We start from the raw sequence: 25,406 nt of genomic DNA on the forward strand, positions 1-25,406 counted from the left end.
TGATGGCATTTAATTTACATCTTGAACATCACTGTCTTCCATCCAGATCATTCTGATCCAAGACGGCGGTATGTGGTCCAAGTTGCTCGTCACAGTAAACACTTTTGAAGATAGGGGTGTGGATACAAAGATGCCACCAATGAATCCAATTGATCCCGATGCAATAATGGTACCTTTTAATCTTGTATTATAATGTGCATCTAAATATAAAACATCTTCTGACTCTTTCCATGGCATAATTGACATATATGCTACACCTCCTGTGTCTGATGCCTAAGTCACCTTGGGCCTCTCTCTCTCTCTCTCTCTCCACATGCAGAGTTTGTACAAAGAGACCCTCAATTGCATTGGATCCTATAATAACGGTCATACAATGTGGCCATTTGGAGCAAGGCACACATACGAGGTCTTGACAAAGTTGAACTCCTTCCCCAAGGCAAGGGGTGTCATGTCCTCGTCATCAATATCAATGAGGGATCATCATTGCTCACATCGTTGAGGTAGTGTATGGAGATCTTTGTGGCCCCTCCCTTATCAGGTGACAAGGCAACATAGCTTCTAATGCGATACTAAAGCCCAAACTAACGAGAAACTAGACATATCAACAGCCGAACATCCCTTCTAACACGAGGACTGCTAGCCATATCAACCACCAAACATTCCCTCTACCTAGAATGAACAAAAGGACTGCTAGTCAACAAAGCTTGGATTCCCTTGAGGTGGATCCTCCCATGCTTAGCATTCTCTTCCCAAAGCAACCATTTGAAAAGTTGCATCTTAGTTCACGGGGATAATATGGTGTGGCACAGACTGTTTGCCCAAAATAAGGTTCTCGAGCCTTTTATGTGCAAACAATTCACGTCATTGTTTCATCTCAGTCCCCAAATGGCTCCAACATACACATTGATAGCTCTTGCTACTGAATCGAATGTAACATTCTATTTCCACATCCAAAAAGTGAGCCCAAAAGCACTGTCTCCCTTGCATCGACAGGCATGGATACCCTACAATGTACTCTCAGCTAATCCATGCTGTGATGTGGCCCCTCACACTCCACACCAAGGTAAGTACAGGATGGAATCATCTCCAGAAGCCTGTAACTTTACATTGAAAGGTTTGAAACCATTACCACTAAATGTGTTGTCCCCCACAAACCGATTGAAGTGCATCATTTGGGATATGAAAAGACACCTCTTCTGCGTAAAGCAAGATATGAAAGGATAGCTTGCAACGTCACCATGTCTCTAATATTTCAACGTAAAGTCCCCATGCCACTCTGATGTTTCTATAAATTACCGCACACACACACATTGGCCTCTACAAATGCTCATTATCCTTTGCCCTCCAACTCCAGCTTTTTAATCCTTGCTTTGAGGCCATTTGGCAAGGCTTTTGTCTTATCAATTTGCATCATAGAATCTATGACCTTTTGTCAATAAGCCGCACCAAAACTCCATGAAAGAGTGGTGTACAACAGAAAAGAGCAAAGGAAAGTTTCAACACTCTTGTGCAATATTGGTTTACATAAGGAGTGGACCTCCAAAATCCATGCGTGCACACTTGTCAGCACATAGAAGAGAGCCTCACAGTGGTGGAAATCGGAGTTGTCACTGGCAGATCAATCTCGTGGAGTTAGCTAGCACACTTTGGTTGCCAAAATCCACCTGAGAAGTAACAGGGGAATTAAAAAGGATGACGTAACCAAGATCTGGATTTTCCCCAATAGCCACCGTTCATCACAGCAGAAGAGGCCACCACAAGGTCTCAAAGTAGGGCCCTTTTCTGGGAACCTTCTTTAATAAGCTTGCATTATGAATGTGTTAGTGATACACTAAAATTTGTTCCTTCAAGCCTCCCAAAATTTTACACCTCTTAAAAGTTACCAACACATGAGCCGATGGAAGTCTTGAAGTCTTGATAACCAGATAGCTTCAGCTTAGACATTTCTCTGCATACTTACCTGTATAAAAAGGCAATAGTATCCCTTGCTGAAAACAGATTACAAAAGAAATATCTTAAGTATCTATACTGGAATAAGAGTGTGCAGGACAACTCCATTTCGAGATTGCTGATTCCTGCCCCATCTCCCCAGCCGAGGTTCCTGTTCACACTCGTCAAAAGACCCAAGAAATGTGATTACCGTAGTGCTACTGTGCAATATTTCCTAAATGAAAAACATGCCCACCTCCAAATATAGCAACTTCAGAGTATGGAATAGGTAAATATCAGCGCACCTGTCCAACTCCAGCAAGCAGGAATCGCCCAGACTTTGCAAAAGCTAGGGAGTTAACAAAACCTTTCTGTACATCCAAAAACAATGGCAAGCACAGAGTGAGCCCAAATTTTTATTTTAAAAGCCGTTGATTGATTATACTGCAATATCCCCTCCCAGTACACATAGCAAAAGAAATTTTGTAGAAATAAGCCATTCCCTTCACAATTCCAAATTTGAGTTTCTACGTGCAAAAGCTTGCTGTCCTAAGAGAATGGCCAAAATTAAAGAAAAGGGGCCCACTCATTATTGCTGACCCAGTTAAGCCATGTGTATAGAATGGCACAAAATCTCTCCCACCCTCCAAGGTTATACCTCATGATATCTACATCTTTCCATCCTCAAGAAGTCCAAGACTCCGCTTCCAAAACCTACTAGTCATCATAGCATTTCCTCTTTTCTCTGAACAAAGAGCATGAACTCTTTACTTTTCACATGCTTTGTCTCAAGTAATTTAAGCAGACAGCTCCAAATCGATTTCAATTCTCTGAAGTTTCAGAAACCCTAATGCATGACTTCTAGTTTTTAAACCCCAATTGCTTGGAAATGAATAAGTCAAGCAGGATAGAATTAACACCGCAGCAGGAGATGCAAAAACAGCTACTCTCTTTACCCTCATCACATTAAGTCCTCAATTAGTCGAAGAACCTTGAATGGAGGCCAAAAGCCTGCTGTTCGCCCCTACCAGCCAGGATATTACATCACATACTGCAAGTACTCTCTCTCTCTCTCTCTCTCTCTCTCTCTCTCTCTCTCTCGCTCTATCTCTATTTTTTCCTTTTTTTGTAAAAGGAACTTTATATTAAGAAGAATGTATGCCTTAGGAAGGTCTCCAAGGGAATGAACATCCTGAAGAGACCGAAGCCAGAAGAAGTGATCATAGTCTGGCATAGTAGCCTGTCTTCCAAACAACCAAAACTGCTTGCAAACGAAATCAAGAGAAACGAAAAAGTAGCTCGAAGTACTGCCATCAAATTGAAAAGAAAATCATGAGCTAGGGGACAGGTCCAAAATAGATGTAAGACTCTCTCCCGCGGATGAGAAGAATTGGGGCAAGCCGAAGAAGCGATGTGTTTGGCAACCAAGAAAGATCTCACTGGTAAAGCCCCAACCAAACAGCACCATAGGAAGACCCGCTGCTTGAGAAGTAGCTTACTGCTCCAATGCGCCGAAGAGTAGTCTTCCACCAAGAAAGAGACTTATTAAATGCCAAAAGCGATTTCCATGGTCCTAAATCCAAGGCCGTGGAAGCAATAAATGATAGGCCTTCTTGGCAGAAAGATCCCCAAATGAAAATCAAGAGTAACCTGAAATCTCGCAATCAAAACTCCAATCCAATAGGGGGAGAGTGGAAAACAGGCGAGGGATAGGCTGAAAAGGTTGCAACAAGGTAGCAATAATGCACCAAATAGATCTGTCATGGAACCCTAAACAATATTATCTCCTAGCCTATGGAAAGAAAAGGGTGCAACCCTGATCATCTACAACATTTGCCACTATAGAAACCCCCAACCGAGGCTGCCAGTAAGCTAAAGGATGAGGAAAGACGCGACTCCAATTATGACTCAGCAATCGAAATGTGTTGCCAAGATCTGGAGGTCTACTAGACCAGTGTAAATAAGCCAGAAGCTGCTGCCAATCATAAATCAATCGAGAAGAGAAAGGACAGCCCGGAATACGACCGCAAATGTGATCAAAGATCACATCAGAAATATCTGGAACCCAATGGCCAAAAGTTTATGTAAGGAGAGAGGTGACCAAACAAAACAACATTAGAGTCCATGGCTGACACTGCTCCAAAAAGGTGGTCAAGAGCGTAGCCTTGCGGGCTAACAAATGAGTTTGAAGATCAAGAAAGTTCAAACCACCATGGAGCCTAGGCGAACAAACATAATTGTATTTGAGAAGGCAAACATGCACCAAAAGAATTCCATAACCTCACTGATAAACTTTTGAATATCCCGAGAAGACTAGAGGATAAGGAGCAAATAAAATTACACATAAGCCATGAGTATAGATTGCACAATCCGAAGGCAAACATGCAATGGCAAAGTAGATAACTTCCAATAATCTAACTTGCGGAGCAAATTTTGCAGCACCCAAAGTCTCTCTGGTGGCAGAGAAATATGCTGTCCAGTAGGATAGCCCTAATGATGCAACACTAATAAGAAGAAAGCACTGGTCCAAGCCACAAGATGCTATTCCAATCACACTCACGAAGAGGCAAGAGTTCACACACACACACACACACACACACACACACACATGGGGGGTGATTGGATGGACTCCAGTGAGTTCGAAACAAGGTTTGGTGGTGCCTTTAGCGCGTGGTGCTATGACTATAGACACACACACACAAGAGCTTTAGAGGAGGATTGGATGGACTCTGTTGGGTTCAATCGAGATTGGCGGTGCCTTTGGCACGTGATGCTATGACTATACCAATGTTCTGGGTTGGTTCTAATTATATGAGTGGGACCTAAAGGCATGAGATGTGCAAAATATTGGAGCTGAATACAATGATGCCAATGGCAAGCTCTTTTGTGGGAGCTGATGGAATACTCGCCTGATTGGGTGGGTGCAGACCCACAATGTGTCATTGAGAAGTAGTTTGGGGTAGAAGGGACAATGCCTAACCTTGAGCCCCAAATGAGAAGGACCCAAGGGCTTGACACTTAGCGTCATGGATGTGTGAGAGGATGCCATGTGGGCACATAGGTGCTGATCTAGGTGGAAAGAAGACTCCCCACAAGCTGCTATGTGGGCAGCAGCGCGGCTTGGCATTGCAGAAAGGGCTAGACAGGCATGAATGTGGACAGCCCTAGGGCTGGATCTGGCCCCAGAAGAGAGCAAATCTATGGCATAAAAGAGCCCAAGCTTGGGTCTGGAAGAGTCTCAGCAAAGGACCAAATGGAGGTTTGGATGGGGCATTTATCAAATAAGGATCCTGCTTATCAATGTAAAAATTTTACAAAATGATAGTAAATGTCGGCTAGATCAATGGGCCAAAGCATGCAGGTTCAAAAAATCCACTTTTCATCATTCCAAACCCTCAACCCAGGTAGTCAAGCCCAAGGATAGCAATACCATCACTCAGTGAAGATCTATGTTCTACAATGGCATCTCAGTACCCACATATAAAAACAAAAGTCAATGCAGTCATCACTTTAAAATTCATGACCCATCAGCTAGGTCCAGGAAATTACCACAGGCAAACTATGTAGTGCTCGAAGATTTCTGTTTTCATCCTCAAGCGCCCACAAACGTACAAAACCATCACCCGCACCTGATGCTACAAGATCACTGCCCCTGCAAGCTGCCACTGCTCCAACCCATGACTCCACTGCACCACCAACTTCTTTTGGAGAATTATTTGACACAGCAGAGTGGTCCACATCACCATTTCCTGTAAGGAAAACTTATGTTGTTTCAGCACACATTACTGCTTAAGAAACTAAAACTTGGAAGGTGAACTTGAGATTGGACATATGATAAAGAGGAATAAAAGCTATACCATAGGATCCACCATTGGCCACCAACTTCTGCTCCTCATTTCTGTTACCCTCTGAGTTTAAGCCTTTGACATTTTGCTGATGTGTGACACCGTGAGCATTTTTTATGAGAGCCAATGGTTTTTTCTTTATCGTGTTCCAGAGTGCCAAACTTCCATCATCTGACCCAGAGAGAAACTCGCTATTTGTTAAAAAGCAGCAGCACTCCATGGATGCAGCATGACCTCTAAAAACCAACTGGGTCTCATCTGGAATCTAACAATGAAACAAGCCATAAAACCATTAAGATAAGCAGTCAAACCTTTCCACCAAGAATTGCTTCTACTTTTACTCTATGGATAAAGCAAAACAAATTACACATGCACACTAAATAGAAGAAAAGCAACCAAAGGTCCATCACATTGTAGAAAATTTAGTCGATAAAATGTAAATGTACATCATCTGTATAAATGCACTTCTTTCCACCTTTAAGGCTCACTTCTTCCTTCAGGATGGTACATAACCCTAAGTCAATGAACTCTCCCTCACCATTATAGATCTTATAGGCTAAGATGACAATTATGTTGGAAAGGTCACCTCCCCATCTGTAAGCCCCCATATGAGGAGAGCATGGGGGAGGCAGACCTAGGGCATGTGCCCAAGTGGAAAGGAGAGAGGGGGCTGCCACATGGGCAGCAAACAGGCTGCCAGGTGGACAGCACACAGTGGACTGACAGAGGAGCAGCATGGCAGGCCAAAAGGCGCCGGCAAAGAGCAGACTATGGGCCTGCAAAAGAGGAGCACAGGTGGCGGCATGAGCAGGCTGGAGGCGCCTGCGTGGTGGGCTGTCCGGCAGAGGAGATGGCGCAGAAGGGCGGGGCAGATCATCAGTGGGGTCAACCACATGGAGGAGCTGGTTGTGCTGGTTGGAGCCAGCCAACCAATCCTCATATAGGCAGACAAATGGGGCTGGGACCCTGCCTTGAAAGGAGGGCTAAAGCCCTAGAAAGTTGGGCCAAAGTCCCTAGAAAAGAGAGCCCCACAGGGGCATTTATAGGCAGACCAGGGCAGGGCCTGTCGGCCTGTTTGGGTCGGCCATAGGCAGCCTGCCTGGTCGGTTTTTGCAGCAGCCCTTGGGGACTATAAAAGGAGGGCCTCCAGGCCCTCATTCCTCATCATCTGGAGCAGCAAGCAAGAGCAGCAGGAGCAGCAAAGACCAGCACCCTTGGAGCCTATTCTGGAGGACCAAGAAGAGTTGGAAGGCTGCAGACCTAGCTCAGCAAGGTTGTCATGTGCACGGATTGGTATCCGACGTGTACTGGGTACACAAGACTAGCTCAGGTAGCCTGGGGAGGCTTAGAGCTAGGCAGGCTTGATTCTCGGGTTGAGTGGCAAGGGTACGAACCACTTAGAGGTCTTCGCTATTTTTGGCGCTTGGGGCCCGAGTCTATATAAGGGGCCCAAGGGTTCAGTTCTTAGAGAGCTGATGGGAGCAAGTTTTGTTCCCATGTGCTAGGTCTGATCCTGGATTGAGTCACGGACGCGCGCCTGCATCATAGCGTAGCCCAAGGCCCAACAGCAGATCCCAAGCTTCACAGTGCCACCTGGTGGTATGGGACACCACGCTGGTTTGGATCTGGTTGGGAGTTCGTGCCAGTAGCTCAGCTCGTGGCTCGGAGGGGACATCTCCTGATTCGGGATCACATCCCGTAGATGTCGTGGTTGGGTGGTGAGCAACCTGCTCAGTTTTCTCACGTTGTGTGTGTTCTTGTGTTTGCTTGCAGATCAGAGGTTTCAGGAGTGCTGGGACGTGTCAGTTGGTATCAGAGCCAGCTCTTGAGGTAGGAACTTCTGTTGCGAGAATTTTGGACGATTTCTCCTCCAGGTATGCCCTAATTTCGAAATTCGTGCTGCAAGTGTCTGCTGGTGCATCGCTTAAGGGAAGTGGCATTAGATTGGGATAGAAGGAAGGAGAGAGAGAGTGCAGGGTGATTTCGTTGCAAGAAGTGACAGGTTGAGAGAGAGGGGAAGAGGTGTAGTTAGGAGGAAGTAGTGGGGACCAGGTAGAGGCGTCAGAAGGGAGTCAGGAGAGTGTAAAGTTGGGGCGAACCAAAGGGGGATCTCGCATGTCGGCTGGCTGCTCAGGGGTTGTGATGGCAGGTAGAAGGGGAGCGTAGGAAGGTGCGCAACAGGATAGGGATAGATCGTAATTTGGGTCAATTGCTTTTCGGGGGGGCCTGGGGGCTTAAAAAAAGCGCTACCCCTCCGTTTTTGGAGGGTGGGCTTTGGAAAAGCAGGGCTTTACTAAAAGCCTGCTAAAAAAGACGCTACCCCTTCGTTTTTTGAGGGTGAGCTTTTGGAAAAGCAGGGCTTTACTAAAGGCCTGCTAAAAAAAGCGCTATCCCTCCGTTTTTGGAGGGTGAGCTTTTGGAAAAGCAGGGCTTTACTAAAAGCCTGCTCTCCCGCTATAAGTTCGGCCAAATTTCCTTCTCCCATAGCCTGTAGATTGCGCAGGATTCCAGCCCCACGCCCGGGAGCCAGAACACCTGTACGGCCTGCTACAGCACTTCGTACGGACAGCCAAGAGCGGAGTCCCAGGTTCCAAAATCTGAGCTGAATCGTCAGCTCAGCTCAGCCCGCCTACCTTCTTCATCAACCAGCTTTCCCTTCTTCCATCGCCTCCTTGGCCAGTTTCCACTTCGTTTCTACCTCCTAGCTCCGAGGCCACCTGCTTGTTTCTCTTCTCTAGCCTATCTTCTTTTCAAATCAGATTTCAGTCATGGCTGATTCCGTAGACCCTGAGCTTGCGATGGGAGACCAGGATCTGAGCTACCATGCGGATGATGACCAGGGTCTCTACGATGATCTGATTACGCAGAAAGCCTTCAGTGAATTCACCACTGCTCTTGATGGAAAGTTTGAGCAAGTTAACACGAATCAAACGGGGTTGACACAGCAACTCCAAGGGATTCAGACTACACTCACACTTTTGACTAGCACTGTTCAGGCGCTCACGCATGTGGATGCCATGGCTTTAGTGTTAGGTCCGAACATCACTCCAGATCCTTTTTGCGGAGATCAGAAGTCTCATATCAAGGAGGTTGTTGACACTTGGTTGCACAAGTGGCAAGTACACTTCCAGTTTCACACTTATCCAGATGACAAGAAAATACAGCTTGCAGTCGGGTTTATGTTAGGAAAGGCTTTATTGTGGTGGAAAGAACTCCAACCCAAGCCTGCAACATGGAACGAATTCGAAGGGGTCTTCAGGAAAGAGTTTCTGAAGGAGGAGAAAGATTATGATATCGTAGGCAAACTTAAAGCCCTCGATATGTCCAAGCTGAATTTGACTTTTGAGGTTTATCTTCAGAGGTTTCGGGATTTGCAGACCAGAGCTACAAAGATGGATCCAGTGACCTTGTTAGGTTTCTTTGTGGATGGTTTGCCTGACTCGTACAAGTTACAGATCAAGAACAACAAGTGTACCACATTGCAAGAGGCCATGAATTACGCGCGTATTTATGATGATACCATGGCCAGTGCAAAGGGAACCACAGTTGCCGACACGGCTGGGAACAAGAGGAAGTTCTTCCAGTCTACCACTGGTACCGGAGAGACGAAGTCTATAGACAACGCCTCTAAGAAACATTTGACTCAGGCGAAGAATGGTCATGCCCGTTTCCTTCGTACCTTGAAGCTCAAGAAGGAAGGACGTTGCTTCTTCTGCGAGGAGCGGGGCCACACTAAGAATGATTGTTCTAAGCGCAAGAACCAGAAGCAAGCGCCGGGACAAAAGCTCCAGGCGGGTCTGGGTACCAAAGCCAAGGGAGCTAATCAAGTTGCGATGACAGGTATTTCTGTAAATGTCATTACATGCCCACTTTCTTGTAATTGCAGTTTTAATACTTCGTTATTTGGTTCCCATGATCTTTGTCAAGTTTATGGCGAAGTTAGGGACCAAAGAGTTCACATTCTCTTTGACCCGGGCAGCTCTCACAACTTTGTTAATTACAAACTTGTGCAGAAGATGGGGCTGTCCACGATACCTAGCGATCACACCTATGAGGTTTTGGGATCGCAAGATTGAAGCCCTTTCTATCCGGATTCAAGACTACACAGCGGCTCTTACGTGCTATGTCATGCACTTGGAGCATGTGGACTTGTTAATCGAAATCGAGTGGTTTAAAACCCATGATATTCGGATCGGATGGAAGGACCATACTCTTTCTTTTTTGGAAAAGGACACCCAATTTTGTATTCACTGTGATAACATTCCCTCTTCTCAGGGACCTATTGTATCTGTGATGCAGCTTCGGAATATATTAAACACTTCTCATTATGATGTCTATCAGTGTGTTTTGATTCCACTTTCTTCATTTGTTGTCTCTGTTAATAACAAGAATGATTTAAGTGTGTTTGAACACCGTGAATTGAGAATGTTGTTAGATGATTTCATGGATGTATTCCCTGCTCAACTGCCGGAAGGTTTACCTCCAGAACGGGCAGTAGACCATCACATAGCTTATAGGATGAGCCAACCTATTAGTGTTCGACCTTATAGGATGAGCCAGCTTGAGGAAGATGAGTTAGCTTCACAGCTACAGGATTACTTGAATATGGGCTATATTCGCCCGAGTAAATCACCTTGGGAAGCATTTGTCCTCTTAAGAAAGAAGAAAGATTCTTCATGGAGAATGTGTATAGAATATAAACGATTGAATAAAATGACAATTAAGAATCGATACCCTCTACCTCGTTCCACTAAGATTGATTTGCGTACGGGTTATCACCAAATCCGTATCTATGCTAAACACATAGATAGAACCGCATTCCGAACTAGGTATGGCCACTACGAGTTTCTTGTATTACCTTTTGGTCCGACCAATGCTCCTGCCACCTTCCAGCAAATGATGACCGATTTGTTCCGATATTTTCTGGGCAAATTCGTTGTAGTGTTCTTAGATGACATCTTGGTATAAAGCCGAACGCTAGAGGATCACATAGAACACCTCCGGATTGTCTTAGTTATTCTAAGACAGCATAAGCTCTATGCCAAGATGAGTAAATGTGACTTCTTTATGAAGGAGATCATTTACTTAGGACACAATATTTCTTCAAAAGGTATTAGCATTGATCTGGATCATATCCAGAAGGTTTTAGAATGGCCTATCCCTCAGACTGTGAATTAACTTCGTTCTTTCCTAGGATTTACAGTATTTCTACGGAAGTCTGTGCGTGATTATTCACACATCACGGCACCCCTGACAAACATATTGAAAGGTCATGGATGCAGGTCTACCCAGCCGATCTCTTGGAATGATGCATTGAACAAGGCTTTTGAAACCTTGAAGTTAACTATCAAGGAAGCACCCGTTCTTGCATTACCCGATCCTACCCGGCCTTATGTTTTAGAGGCCGATGCGAGTGATTTTGCGATTGGGGCAGCTTTATTCCAAGAGGGCAGACCTGTAGCTTTTGAGAGTAAGAAGCTAGACGACACCCAATATCGTTGGCCCACACTAGAAAAAGAACTCTATGCAGTAGTGTATGCCCTGAAGGTTTGGAGACACTACTTGTATGGTTCGAAGTTTCTTGTATTGACCGATCATCAGTCAATCAAGTATGTTGTGATGGGACTGAATTGAGGGGATGGAAAGCTAGATGGATAGAATTAATGCAAGATTTTGATTTTGAAATACGTTATCGCAAGGGTTCGTTGAATAGTGTGGCGGATGCCTTAAGTCGAGTCAAGTTTGTAAATGCTATGTCATTTACGGAAATATCCTCAGACCTATTTCAATACTTGAGAGGGCTTTGCGCAACTAATAGTCATTTCAGTTCTTATTGGCAGAGAGTCCAAGATGGGAGCTCCATGGTTGACCAGAACTCACGGATTGTGCCACCTACGGTACAGGCGACGGGAGGTCAATGGATGATTAGGAACGGCTTGCTGTTCCGGAATGGAAAGATTTGTGTGCCCGATGTTTTGGAACTTCCATTCAAGATTCTCTGGGAGTGTCATGATGCTCCTAGTGCTGGACATCCGGGTATACATCGGACTCTGTCTCTTGTGAAGCGTATCTTTTATTAGCCTAAGATGCGTGCATTTATTGAAAACTATGTGGTAGGTTGCCGGGTTTGTCAGGTTACTAAGGCAGAATACCTTAGAAACGCGGGTTTATTACAGCCATTGCAAATTCCAGGTAATAAATGGAAAAGTATTTCCATGGATTTTATTATTGGTTTGCCTCGAACGCGCAAGGGTCATGACTCCATTTGGGTCATAGTTGACCGTCTGACAAAAATGGCTAGATTCTTACCTACTAGAACAACTATTTCAGCTGTTCAACTGGCTCACGAGTTTGTGGACCACTTGTTTAAGCTGTATGGTTTGCCCTCTGACATAGTCAGTGACAAGGACTCAAAGTTTACAAGTAACTTTTGGACACTTGTTTTTAAGAAGTTAGAAACTACTCTAAGTATGAGTTCCTCAGATCATGCACAATCCGATGGCAGTACAGAGAAGGTTAACCAATTGGTTGAAGATATGCTTCGGGCATATGTTTCTAAGAGACAGTCTTCATTGGGAAGATTATCTACCTATGATAGAATTTGCTTATAACAGTGCAAAGCATTCGAGCACTGGTTACAGTCCTTTTATGCTTATGTACGGGTTTCAACCTAAGTCACCAGTTATGGTTGGATTAAAGGGAATCCAAAATGATGCTGCAAAGACCTTCTTGCTAGACATGCAGGAAATGTTGCAGTTTGCCAAGGAGTCTATTAGAAGTGCCCAAGATCGGGACAGATTTTATGCTAATAGACATCGTTCACCTAGAGAGTTCTCTGAAGGAACGATGGTATATTTGCGAATTCCCAAGGAATCCAAGAGCCTAAGTATTGGTGGTTTGGTTCCGAGGTTATCCCCCAGATACTGTGATCCGTTCAAGGTTATTAATAGAATTGGACCAGTTGCATATCAACTAGAATTGCCTCTTGATGTTAACGTACATCCAGTCTTTCATGTCAGTAGACTGAAAGAAGTATTGGGTACGGATGATCAACTTGTTTCTCCTCAAGAAATAATAGAAGTTACAGATTTGACTTTTATTCCACACGAACCTGAGTGTATTCTTGAATTTCGTGAAAGATCGATTCGTAATCGAACTATCACGGAATACAAGATCAAGTGGAAGGATCGTGTTGAGGAGGATGCAACATGGGAGACATTACAGAACCTCCAAAGGACATTCCCGAGTTTTTTAGCGAACTCAGGAGTGAGTTCTTAGAGGAGGGGAAGTATGTCATGTGCACGGATTGGTATCCGACGTGTACTGGGTACACAAGACTAGCTCAGGTAGCCTGGGGAGGCTTAGAGCTAGGCAGGCTTGATTCTCGGGTTGAGTTGCAAGGGTACGAACCACTTAGAGGTCTTCGCTATTTTTGGCGCTTGGGGCCCGAGTCTACATAAGGGGCCCAGGGGTTCAATTCTCAGAGAGCCGATGGAAGCAAGTTTCGTTCCCATGTGCTAGGTCTGATCCTGGATTGAGTCGCGGACGCGCGCCTGCATCATAGCGTAGCCCAAGGCCCAGCAGTAGATCCCAGGCTTCACAGCACCACCTGGTGGTATGGGACACCACGTTGGTTTGGATCTGGTTGGGAGTTCGTGCCAGTAGCTCAGCTCGTGGCTCGGAGGGAACATCTCCTGATTCGGGATCACATCCCGTAGATATCGTGGTTGGGTGGTGAGCAGCCTGCTCAGTTTTCTCACATTGTGTGTGTTCTTGTGTTTGCTTGCAGATCAGAGGTTTCAGGAGTGCTGGAACGTGTCAAAGGTGCTGCCCACCTAGACTGATTCACAAGCAGTAAGGTGGAGAAGATCATTCTGGACAAAGAGTCTACCAAAGGTGCATACAGAGTTCTAGTCTACAGAAGGTTGAGTTTGATCGACTTTGCTGTGTGGTTTAGCAGCAGAGATGTCATTCTCGGAAGCATCTTCAGCCCCTTCTCTCCCTTCCTCCTCCCCCAGATTTCTTTCTTTCACCATCCCTAACTTTGAAGAGTCAGGGAAAATGATGGGACAAATTACCTGATCTGGAAGGTGAAGATTAGGAGTCATTTAGTGGCTCGAAAGCTGTGGAAATCGACAACGGGAGTGGAGGCGAAGCCGGAGGATCTGGTGGACAAACAAGGAAGATACTAATACTAGTAGATGGAGAGGAGCTCGAAGCTTGGGAAGACAGAGATGCCTATGCCCTGGCATTGATCATAGGGACTACGGCGGACTTTCCTCACATTCAGATGCTCAACACGTCAGTAGAGGCGTGGACCATTCTAAAGGATCTATACGAGACAAACAACACATCCCGGATCTAGCTCTACAACTTGGATATGCCTGAGGGAGATTCAGTACATGACCACTTGACGAAGGTCAAGGTGGTAAGGGATCAACTTGCATCGGTTGGTCAGAAGATGGACTCGCGCCATTTGGCCTTAATGGTACTGAGGAGGCTACCTCGGAGTTTCAAAATCTTTGTTACAACTGTGACAGCAGGACAGAGGACCAAACTTTTGACTTTTGAGGAGTTGGGTCCATTACTGCTTCAAGAAGAAGCTAGGGAGAAGCTCTACAACGACGACAAAGATGACAAGGTGTTGCTAGCGAAGGATTACGCTGGCAAAGGAAAGGGCAAGCCTAACGGTGGCAAGTCCAAGAAGGATGACTCTGATGACGAGGACACTTCCAGGAGGAAGCAAAAGAAGAAGTGCGTCTATTGTGACATGCCAGGCCATTTTGCAAAGGACTGCAAAAAGAAGAGGGCAGATCAGAAAAGCAAGAGGGAGTCCGACTCAGATTCGAGGGCAACACAAAAGCCAAAGCTAATGCAGTAATCAAAGAGTTGTTCTTGGTGACATCTTTGTGTGTTACTGAGGTCAGATATGCCGACCTAGAAACCACAATGATGATGTCCATTACTACTCCAGGAAGAAGCTAGGGAGAAGCTCTACAACAAAGACAAAGATGACAAGGCGTTGTTGGCGAAGGATTGCGCTGGCAAAGGGAAGGGCAAGCCTAACGGTGGCAAGTCCAAGAACAATGACTCTGATGACGAGGACACTTCCAAGAGGAAGTTGAAAAAGAAGTGCTTCTATTGTGACACGCCAGGCCATTTTGCAAAGGATTGCATAAAGAAGAAGGCGGACCAGAAAAACAAGAGAGAGTCCGACTCAGATTCAGAGGGCAACACAAAAGCCAAAGCTAATGTGATAATCGAAGACTTGGTCTTGGTGACATCTCTATGTGTTACTGAGGTCAGATATGCCGACCTAGAAACCACAGTGATGATGTCTAACATTGAGATGTGGGTCGACGAGGACTCAGAAACCTTTGTGAAGGTGAAGGACAGCATGGAGTGCTTGATATCTTCCAGGTGCGTGGTGGTTGATACTGACATGAGGGTTGATTCCATGGAGTACCCTAGGGTTTCATGTTCAAATGTTTGCTATACTTTAGAAGGGGACAGTACAGGATTACACAGGCTATTGGTATGTGCCTCGACGAGGTGCATGGTTTGCTTTTAGAGCAAGCACACAGACAGTACGACAATCTGGTATGTACTTGATGTTCTTAAGTTAAGCCTTTATAGCATGCTGTGGAGAGAATATGCTCTTCAACTGTCTCAGGTAATGCAAGATTGGAAGGAATTGGCCTTCTTCGAAGGCAGAAGGGGAAGTGTGGGTGCTTCTTCGAATCTCGGACACAGATTGCTGGAAGGTGATGGACAAGGTGTACTAACGCCAGAAGAGTACCTGCTTGAGAGCTCAGTGAGAGTTCGTGGTCCAGGTTATCTTGAGATTTTCTTTTGTTGCGGACCTTGCCAAAGGACAGGTTGAAACAGACCCTCAGAGCATGGTGTGTCACCACAATGTAAATATCCTAAGTCAAAGTACAGTTGACCATTTATTTGATCATAATTAAAGAGTTTTATATGTGTTAATTACGGTCAAAGAGTTATTTTAATGGTCGAAGTATTGACTATGGTCAAAGATACTTGACTCCAATCAAGTAAATCTGACTGTGGTCAGAGAGTGTTGACTTCAGTCAACAAGACTTGGCATGCGCCAAGAGGGTTAACCCCGGTTAACCAAGATGTGCCAACTCCGGTTGGAGAGACTTGGCTATAATTAAAGCGCCTTGACCCTTGGTCAAAGCTCTTTAATTATAATCAAGAGTGTTGACTCCGGTCAACCAGAGAAAATATATATATTTATTTGTATATATATTTGTTTAGATGTGCACATGTGTTCAGTGGGGACGCCCACCGTGACTAGGATTAGTCCACAGTGTGTTATTTGCATGCAAAGCGCTAACAATTAATGGGTACCATGGTGGTGCGCTTTAATTAATTGTTGCAGGTACTGGCAAGGACTATTTTTCCTAAGCGAAATGGGAGCCTGACAAGCATCTAGGAAGCGGTTCGTGTGACCGAGAGCTTTGAAGACTCCAGAATGGCCCTTAGTGGCTTGTAATAGGATTTAGTCTAGATTTTAGACAAGTGGCATGTTGCCAATTTGAATGGGGCTTGAAGCTCTTGTAAAAGAAGAATTCTTTTCACGTTTTAGAGGGAGAGACTTACGAGACAGCTTTAAGCTGAACTTCTGTATTGAATTTCTGAAATGAATAAAAGACCTTCGAGGGGGTCCAGCCCGACAATTTGTCCTGGGCCCTAGTGCATCTCCAGAGAGAGGGAGTGAGGGAGAGCTTTGGAGAGTAGAATTCTGTCTGGTTTTTATGAAGCCATAGCTGTTTCGTCAGTTTCGGTTGTATTGGTGCCTGGAAGACTCCAGGTTGTTCACTCATTATGCGCTGGACAACTGGAAGATCGTGGCATCTGGATTGCTCGAGTTTGAAGGCGGGAACGTGATGGTGAAACCTCGTGGAGCAGGAGCCACTGGATGAACAGCAAGGAAAAGATTTTGACAAGGAAAAGATTTCGACATCGCAAAGTTTCAGAGGACTACAACCAGGGAGTTACTAGACATCGTCATCAACGTGTTGGCATTGGACCAAGATGTGTCGGTGAGAGGGGATGTGGAAAGGTCACTTCCCCATCTATAAGCCCCCATATGAGGAGAGCGTGGGGGAGGGAGACCTAGGGCATGTGCCCAAGAGAAAAGGGGAGAGGGGGCTGCCACATGGGCAGCACCTCACAAGGTCAGGACAGCCAAAGGGGCTGCCACATGGGCAGCAAACAGGCTGCCAGGTGGGCAGCACACACTGGGCTGACAGAGGAGCAGCATGGCAAGCCAAAAGGCGCCGGCAAAGGGCGGCCTGCAAAAGAGGAGCACAGGTGGCGGCATGAGCCGGCCGACACAGGTCAGCCAAACCGGCCGACACAGGTCGGCCAGACCAGACAAAACTGGCCCAGCTCCTCCTCTACGTGGAATCCAACATCGAGACCCATTGTGAGGAAAAACTGTAGGTCGGTTGATATGTCTTCTCTGCGGAAAGGTCCTCGACGGCAAGATCGACCAGTCCAAGCAGTCCTTCTTGGACGATGACCAGATGGGAAACGGGTTTGTCCTCACTTGCATTGCCAACCTCTACTTGCCCTGAAAAATGTGCTGAAGATATCTTGCAACAGCTGCGTGCACTCCAATCAAAGCAGGAACAAGTTCTCTGTCAACATTTCGAAGGTACTATTTTGCACGAAAATCGAGTGCATAGTACAGCAGCAAGTACACCGTACAAGTACAACCAGCAGGCAGGGTACCGTGCAAAGGTACGCAAGGTGTTCTATTTGGGGCAGGGCTTACACTCGCACTGAGGCATTATGCCGCAAACAGTGTTGAGACAGGTCTTATCACTTGGCCAGTGATTGTACACAGTGGTGGCACTGAGAGTATGCATTGGACAGATCTGTACTTGATACTTGCAGTGTATGCTTTGTTGGATGCAACTCAATGGATTTGCAGTCAAACGCCTTGTGTGAGCAGTAGCAGTTGATGCCATTTACTGTGTCAATGCACGGAATGTGCTGCCAATTCAAGGGGCTTTTGATGCTATTATGCTTGTGTCAAATGCTTTAGCTTGTTGCTGAAAGTACAATCACATTTGGTACAGATTTGGTCGATTTTGACCAAGTTTGACTTTAGTCAAATTTGGGGCTTTTGTAGCCTGACCGGCAATTTGTCAAGTGGGAGCACTCTACATGCATCAGGCTATCTTGTGGAGCACTATTATGCTTTGAAAGTGCAAATTTGACTTACAGTGTTTGGTCAAAGGTCAATCTCTCATATTGGAGGTCACATCCCTGATTTTCTTCATGCATTCAAAGGGCTTTTGAGCCACCTTACTTCCAAACTGCAAATTCAGTTGGGGGGGAGTTTATGAATCATATGAAGGTCTAAAATCAGGGATTTTCATCAAAAAATCAGGGATTTACAGTTACTGTTTTTTTGACAGTCCGGGACTGTCAACCAGCAGGTTTGACCATATTTGACTATCAGAAAAGTCAAAAAGTACTGCTTTTTTTTTATATCAGTTCTGGGATTTTCCTGAAGCGATTTGTCGCAGCTGTACCGCACTTTCGCCAGCGAAAAAGACAGGAACAGCTTGCTGTACTGTTTCTGCAGCAAGTGGGAGAAAAATATTCAGTTGGTTTTGTGCCATTGAAACAGTACCAAGTTCACTTTTGATCGTACTTCCGCTGCGGGAGAATTTTTTCTTGGAGTGACTAGTGCTTAATTGCACACCTACAGGGAGTCTACTTTCTTTACTATGAGTTCCGGTAGCGACGTGTCGTCCTTGTTTCAGATAAAGAAGCTCGAAGGAGCTAAAAATTACGACATATGGAGGACACAATGCTACAATGTGCTGATGCAGAAGGACCAGTACAAGCCTATAAAGGAAAAGGGTGTTAAGCCCCCCAACGTTACTGATGAGCAGTGGGAGAAGATGGACGGCTTGGCCAGGTCGACCATTATGCTTACAGTTGTTGATTCACTGGTTGTAGGCATCAGGGATGAACCTACTGCGTGGGAGATGTGGCAACGTCTTGAGGATACTTATGCCAAGAAAAGTGCCACGGGAAAAGCTTACTGGCTAAAAAAGCTTGTTGGTCTTCAAATGAAGGAGGGGACAGCTATGTCCACTCATATTATTGAGTTTAACAGCATATTCAGCCAGGTGATCAACCAGGGGTTGAAGCTCGATGATGAGCTGAAAGCTACACTCATCCTATGTTCTCTACCTGAGTCATGGGACACATTCAGGACTTCTACCAGCAACTCAAAAGCCATTCTGTTATTTGCAGATGTGGAGAGTGCTCTTCTACAGGAAGAGATGAACAGAAAGAACAATGCTATTGGGAAGTCAAATGCTTTGAATGCACGCAGCAGGTCCAAAACACGTGGAAAAGACAAAGAAAGAGAGAGGAGCAAGTCCCGCTCTAAGAGTGATCTTGTATGCAACTATTGTGGCAAGAAGGGACATATTGAGAAAAAGTGTTTTCAAAAGAAGAATGACCAGAGAGCCAAAGAAGGCAAGGCTCAAGGCAAGTCTAAGGGTAAAGAAAAAGAGGAGCTGAATGTTACTTATGTTAGTGACAGTGACAGTGGACATGAGATATGTTTCACCTCTTCACTGGAGGCTCATACACTTCATGCTGGTGATGGATCAGATATGTTTTCCTGGATTATAGATTCAGGTGCTTCCTTTCATGTGACATCCTACAGAAATCTGTTTGTCAGATATGCAGGAGGGCAAAAGGGAGTGGTCTTTCTTGGTGATAACCATGCATGTTCTATCATTGGCATAGGTGATGTCAGGCTTGTGCTTGAAAATGGCCAGCAGTTAATGCTCAAAGGGGTCAGGCATGTTCCTGAGGTGAAGAAAAACTTGATTTCCACAGGGTTGTTGGATGACGATGGTTATCATACCACCTTTGGCAGTCAGAAATGGAAAATCAGCAAAGGGGCAATGGCTATTGCCAGGGGTCCTAAGGTTGATACTTTGTACTCACTTCATGCTGGACATTGTCCGCATTCTGATGTAAATGCCACCGAGCTGCCAAAGATTTCATTGTGGCATAGCCGGCTTGGCCATATGAGTATTAAGGGAATGGAGCAATTGGCTCATTTTGGTTACTTGCCGAGTCTAAAATATTCAGATTTAAAGAAATGTGAATTTTGTCTCTACGGTCGTCAAGTACAAATACCTCATAAGAGAAGGTCAGATCAGAAATTACAGCTCTTGGAGCTAGTACATACAGATGTGTGTGAGATGCCTACACCTCTTTAGGAGGTTCAAAGTACATACTGTCATTCATAGATGACGCCACCCGCAAAGTGTGGGTTTACACTCTCAGAAAGAAGAGTGATACGTTCAAGGCTTTCACTAAGTTTGTTGCACTCGTCGAAAATGAGACAGGCAAAAAACTGAAAGCCTTACGATCTGACAATGGCGGAGAGTATTTGTCCAAAGAATTTCAAGAATTCTGTGAGGCAAAGGGTATTCAAAGGGTGTTGTCTGCACCATATGATCCTCCACAGAATGGTACAGCTGAAAAAATGTTCAGGACCATTCAAGAGAAAGTCAGATCCATGTTGTCACATGCTGCATTGCCCCACACATTTTGGGCTGAAGCTGTAAAGACAGCTGTGCACCTTATTAACAGGTCACCAAACAAGAGACTATGTGGTGGTGTGCCTGAACAGGCATGGACGGGCAAGCCTCCGTCTTACAAACACCTACGGGTCTTTGGTTGTGTCGCGTATGTGCATGTACGCAGGGAGGACAGAACTAAATTGGATCCAAAGTCTCTTAAATGCATATTCCTAGGTTACGGTGACAAAGGTGAGATGGGCTACAGGATTTGGGATCCCAAGAACAGAAAACTTATACGCAGCAATGATGTCGTGTTTGATGAAACCATCATGTTCAAGGAACCTGTTGTACAGCAGGGACCTTTAAAAGTAACTATTGATGATAACAGGCATCATGGGCAACACGAACAGGCTGTAAATCAGCCACAACAGCAGCATAACCAGCCATTAAATGATGCTGCAGCAGGTCCTAATGGACAGCCAGGTATGGCAGAAGACATCCCAATGGATGAAGCACAGTTAGGTGATCCTCCTGACATGCAAATGCAGCCAGGAGACATGGGACAGCCACCTTATCAGGGTGATGAACAGGCTGGACAGCCAGCTCAAGACGATGGTCATTGGGTTAGAAGGTCAACTAGACTGACGCGGCAGCCAGAAAGATTTGTTCCAGGCATTGATTATTTGATGCTCACTGATTGTGGAGAGCCTTCATGCTATAGAGAGGCTAGGCAGAGGGCAGACAAGGTTCAATGGGATCTTGCTATGAAGGCTGAAATGGACAACCTTCACAAGAATGGCACTTGGGAATTGGTATCCTTGCCTACTGGTAAGAAGGTACTGCCATGCAAATGGGTTTATCGACTTAAGGTCACACCTGGTGAAAAGCCAAGGCATAAAGCCAGACTGGTTGCCAAGGGGTTCAAGCAGGAATATGGTGTTGACTTTGACGAGATATTCTCTCCTGTTGTTAAGATGACAACACTCAGAACTGTATTAGCATTGGTTGCACATGCAGATATGGACTTGGTCCAAATGGATGTCAAGACAGCATTTCTTCATGGTGATTTACATGAGGAAATTTTTATGCAGCAGCCAGAGGGTTTTACAGTGAAGGGCAAAGAGAAGCTTGTATGCAAACTAAAGAAAAGTCTTTATGGTCTAAAGCAGGCACCCAGGGAATGGTATCATAAGTTTGATACATTCATGCGAACCCAGGGTTACAGGAGAAGTGACATTGATCACTGCTTGTATACCAAGAAAGCTTCAGATGGCAGTTTACTTATCCTCATTTTGTATGTGGATGACATGTTAATTGCTGGAAAATCTCATAATGAGATGAATGCCTTGAAAAAGAGATTGCACCAGACCTTTGATATGAAAGATCTTGGTGATGCCAACCATATATTGGGTATGCGGATACTTCGGGATCGGGAAAAGCGATTGCTATACTTGTCTCAGAAGGAATATATTGGCAAGGTCTTGCAGAGATTTCACATGGAGGGGGGGAAGAGTATTGGTACTCCATTGCCTCCTTATGTGAAAATCAGTGCTTTGGACAGCCCTCAGACAGATGCTGAAAAAGCTGAGATGTCAAAGATTCCGTATGCATCAGCATGTGGCAGTCTCATGTATGCTATGGTTGCAACCAGGCCCGATATTGCGTTTGCAGTGGGAGTGGTTAGCAGATACATGGCTAAACCTGGCAAAAAGCATTGGAATGCAGTAAAAGGTGTCATGAGATACCTGAAAGGTACACAGGACTTGTGTATATGTTTCGGCAGTCAAGATGCAAAAGTGCAAGGTTATACAAACTCTGATTATGCCGGTCACCCTGATACCCGGAAGTCTACTACCGGATACGTTTTCACTTTCACTGGAGGTGCAGTGTCGTGGGTATCTAGAATGCAGCAATGCGTTGCATTGTCTACTACAGAAGCTGAATATATTGCAGCCACTGAGGCATGCAAGGAGGCTATATGGCTATCTCGGTTAGTGGCAGATTTGGGTTATCCATTGGAGATTCCATTGTTGCATTGTGACAGTCAGAGTGCCATACAGTTGGCACGTAATCCTGTCTTTCATGCAAAGACGAAGCACATAGATGTGAAATATCACTTCATCAGGGAGGTGCTTGAAAACAAGCAAATTAAGCTTGTTAAGGTGCATACAGATGACAATCCGGCAGATCTGTTAACCAAAGGGTTAGCTGCAGAGAGGTTTGCACACTGCAGATCTCTTATGGGTATTGGTTGAGACCAATATTCTTTCTCTCCTTGAGGGCACACTGCCTTTAAGTGGGAGGTTGTTGGGGTAAAGGCACTGACCACCCTATGTAAATAGTACTTTATGTTGTACTTTAGTGTAGGACACTTAAGTACACTAAGTACACATTTGTACTTAGTTGTACTTAAGGGTTACTACCTTATCCATAATATATATGTGTGTACTTGGGGAGGTACCACTCACTCATTGTGATTATCCCCACTATTGTGTGTGAGCAGTGAGTCTCTCTACTCCCTACTCTATCTCCCTCACACTCTATCAATGAGCAGGCTGGAGGCGCCTGCGTGGTGGGCTGTCTGGCAGAGGAGATGGCGCAGAAGGGCGGGGCAGATCAGCAGTGGGGTCGACCACATGGAGGGGCTGGTTGGGCTGGTTGGAGCCAGCCAACCAACCCTCATATAGGCAGACAAATGGGGCTGGGACCCTGCCTTGAAAGGAGGGCTAAAGCCCTAGAAAGTTGGGCCAAAGTCCCTAGAAAAGAGAGCCCCACATGGGCATTTATAGGTAGACCAGGGCAGGGCCTGTCGGCCTGTTTGGGTCGGTCATAGGCAGCCTGCCTGGTCGGTTTTTGCAGCAGCCCTTGGGGACTATAAAAGGAGGGCCTCCAGGCCCTCATTCCTCATCATCTGGAGCAGCAAGCAAGAGCAGCAGGAGCATAAAAGACCAGCACCCTTGGAGCCTATTCTGGAGGACCGAAGGCTGCAGAACTAGCTCAGCAAGGTGCTGCCCACCTAGGCTGATTCACAAGCAGTAAGGTGGAGAAGATCATTCTAGACAAAAAGTCTACAGACGCTTGAGGTGGAGCACGCGGGCTCGAGTATAGAGATATCCGGCAGATAGTAGAAGTACCTTGTGGTAAGATCAGAGGACCACACCATTGGTGGGACTGTGGATCTCTCTCTTTTGTATTGTGTCCATAGCTTTGGACAGAAATATATTATTTTGGTGGTTTCTATATCTGGCTGGTTCATTGTCTATTGATGAGTTTGCACGTCTATGTGATGCACATTAAGTTAAGAAGTTTGTGATTCCACATCCCACACACACTGTGTGAGCTCCTGGGCTATTCTATCAATCTTCCACTGTGCGTACCCTCTGTTGGTGTATTTCTAACAAATTAATGATGGCATTGAATTTGCAAATAATACATCCAATTTTAATGGCGGCAAAATTAGAAAACTACATTGCAGAAACACACTTTTTATGTGATGCACATTAAGTTAAGAAGTTTGTGATTCCACATCTATGTGATGCACATTAAGTTAAGAAGTTTGTGATGAGTCTGCACATCTATGTGATGCACATTAAGTTAAGAAGTTTGTGATTCCACATCCCACACACACTATGTGAGCTCCTGGGCTATTCTATCAGTCTTCCACTGTGCATACCCTTTGTTGATGTATTTCTAACAAGTTAATGATGGCATTGAATTTGCAAATAATACATCCAATTTTAACGGCGGCAAAATTCCTAATTAGAAAACTACATTGCAGAAACACACTTTTTTGGTGAAATCCAGTACACACTGCTTTATATTACAAAATAGCTTCCCATGAAAGGGAAGCTCAAAGGTACATCAGCTAAAATTTTCAGTATATGACAAGTACACACCCACACACACACATACAATATTTCATTTCCCATTTTTAAAACTTACTTTTGCTTTTTTTTTTTCATTGAAAAGGATGTCTATTCAGTATGAAAACAGCCCAATAGCAAAATGCTCAAGGGAAGAGTGCATAAAGCATAGCATGAGGAAAAACCATGGAGACCCTTGCATACTTGACTAGATGACCATTAAAGTTAGTAGAATGTCTGTCTATTTACTTGCCACGGTGTGAGGGGGGTGGACCTGGAAGCCTTCAAGTGCCTCTATGCATCTAGATCTCCAAATATGTATACCTTTGTAAGACTAGAATAAGTCCAATCATACAAATTTAGATTTTTTTGTTGTTCTAAAGAATAAACGAGAAAATGAAAGAGAAGAAAATAAGAGGTAAACAAAAACTTTTATGAAAGAAAAAAGGAAGACATACTTAGCAAGCAAAGCAACACTTATGTCGTCATCAGTGCCTAAGCATAAGCAGCTATACTGAGTTTCTATCAGATCTCCAAATATGCTTGGCAAAACTGCTCACTGTGATTTTCCAACAGGTGTCCATCAAGGCATGTGCAAGTGTGTATTGAGAGTAGAGGATAGAATCAAGTGAGCATATCTGAACCAAATGGCGTCGAATGGAGAAGGACCATAAGGAGCAATGCTCCTCATAAAGCATTTGAGGCCTATTTAGAGAGACCCAAGCCACTGCCCCATGTGAAGAAGAAGGGGGAGGGAAAAAATCTGCAAAAGAGCTCTGCAATCCTCTTCCAGACAATCCTACGCTATCTTCATTCCCAAAGGCAATGCCGAATGGACTCCTCAACAAAGAGGCAACATGGACAGGGAGAGGAAGCCCCAAATTTGGACCTCCATTGATTTACTACAATCCCTCCGTGAATTAAAAGCCAAAAGAAGAGAGTGATTTTTCTATCCTGAGAGCTTTCTAGAGCTATCTCCAAAAATATTTCTATAAATCCGCAGATGTTTGAAGCTCCTCCTAGCACTTACAGGTTCTAGAGGGATTCTAACGCCTAACACTAAGCTGGAATCTCCTCGTGTTGTGAACAATGTAATGAAAGAACAGTGGACGCGGACGCTTCTCATGGCTTCCTACATCAATCCACTCCCATTCCCTGGAGTCCCTGAAACA

At 45.0% G+C, this 25,406-nt stretch overlaps 1 protein-coding gene across 1 annotated transcript in view; it reads right to left on the bottom strand.

Annotated features, from left to right (window-relative positions):
* Positions 1 to 1,469: 1,469 nt before the first annotated feature.
* LOC147902036 (U3 snoRNP-associated protein-like EMB2271) overlaps positions 1,470 to 25,406 on the bottom strand; it is a 61,235-nt gene continuing 37,298 nt past the window's right edge. The window contains exons 4-7 of the mRNA XM_087375297.1: positions 5,787 to 6,039; positions 5,479 to 5,678; positions 2,235 to 2,300; positions 1,470 to 2,101 (exon numbers count right to left, since the gene is read on the bottom strand). Of these exons, the coding sequence (XP_087231423.1) occupies positions 2,024 to 2,101; positions 2,235 to 2,300; positions 5,479 to 5,678; positions 5,787 to 6,039 (597 nt within the window). The 3' untranslated portion in view covers positions 1,470 to 2,023. The remainder of the gene's footprint in view (positions 2,102 to 2,234; positions 2,301 to 5,478; positions 5,679 to 5,786; positions 6,040 to 25,406) is intronic.

This window comes from Dipteris shenzhenensis, chromosome 5, assembly GCF_047967505.1.
Source record: "Dipteris shenzhenensis isolate YYH24624 ecotype China chromosome 5, Dip_SZ_1.0, whole genome shotgun sequence".
Classification (NCBI taxonomy): Eukaryota; Viridiplantae; Streptophyta; class Polypodiopsida; order Gleicheniales; family Dipteridaceae; genus Dipteris; species Dipteris shenzhenensis.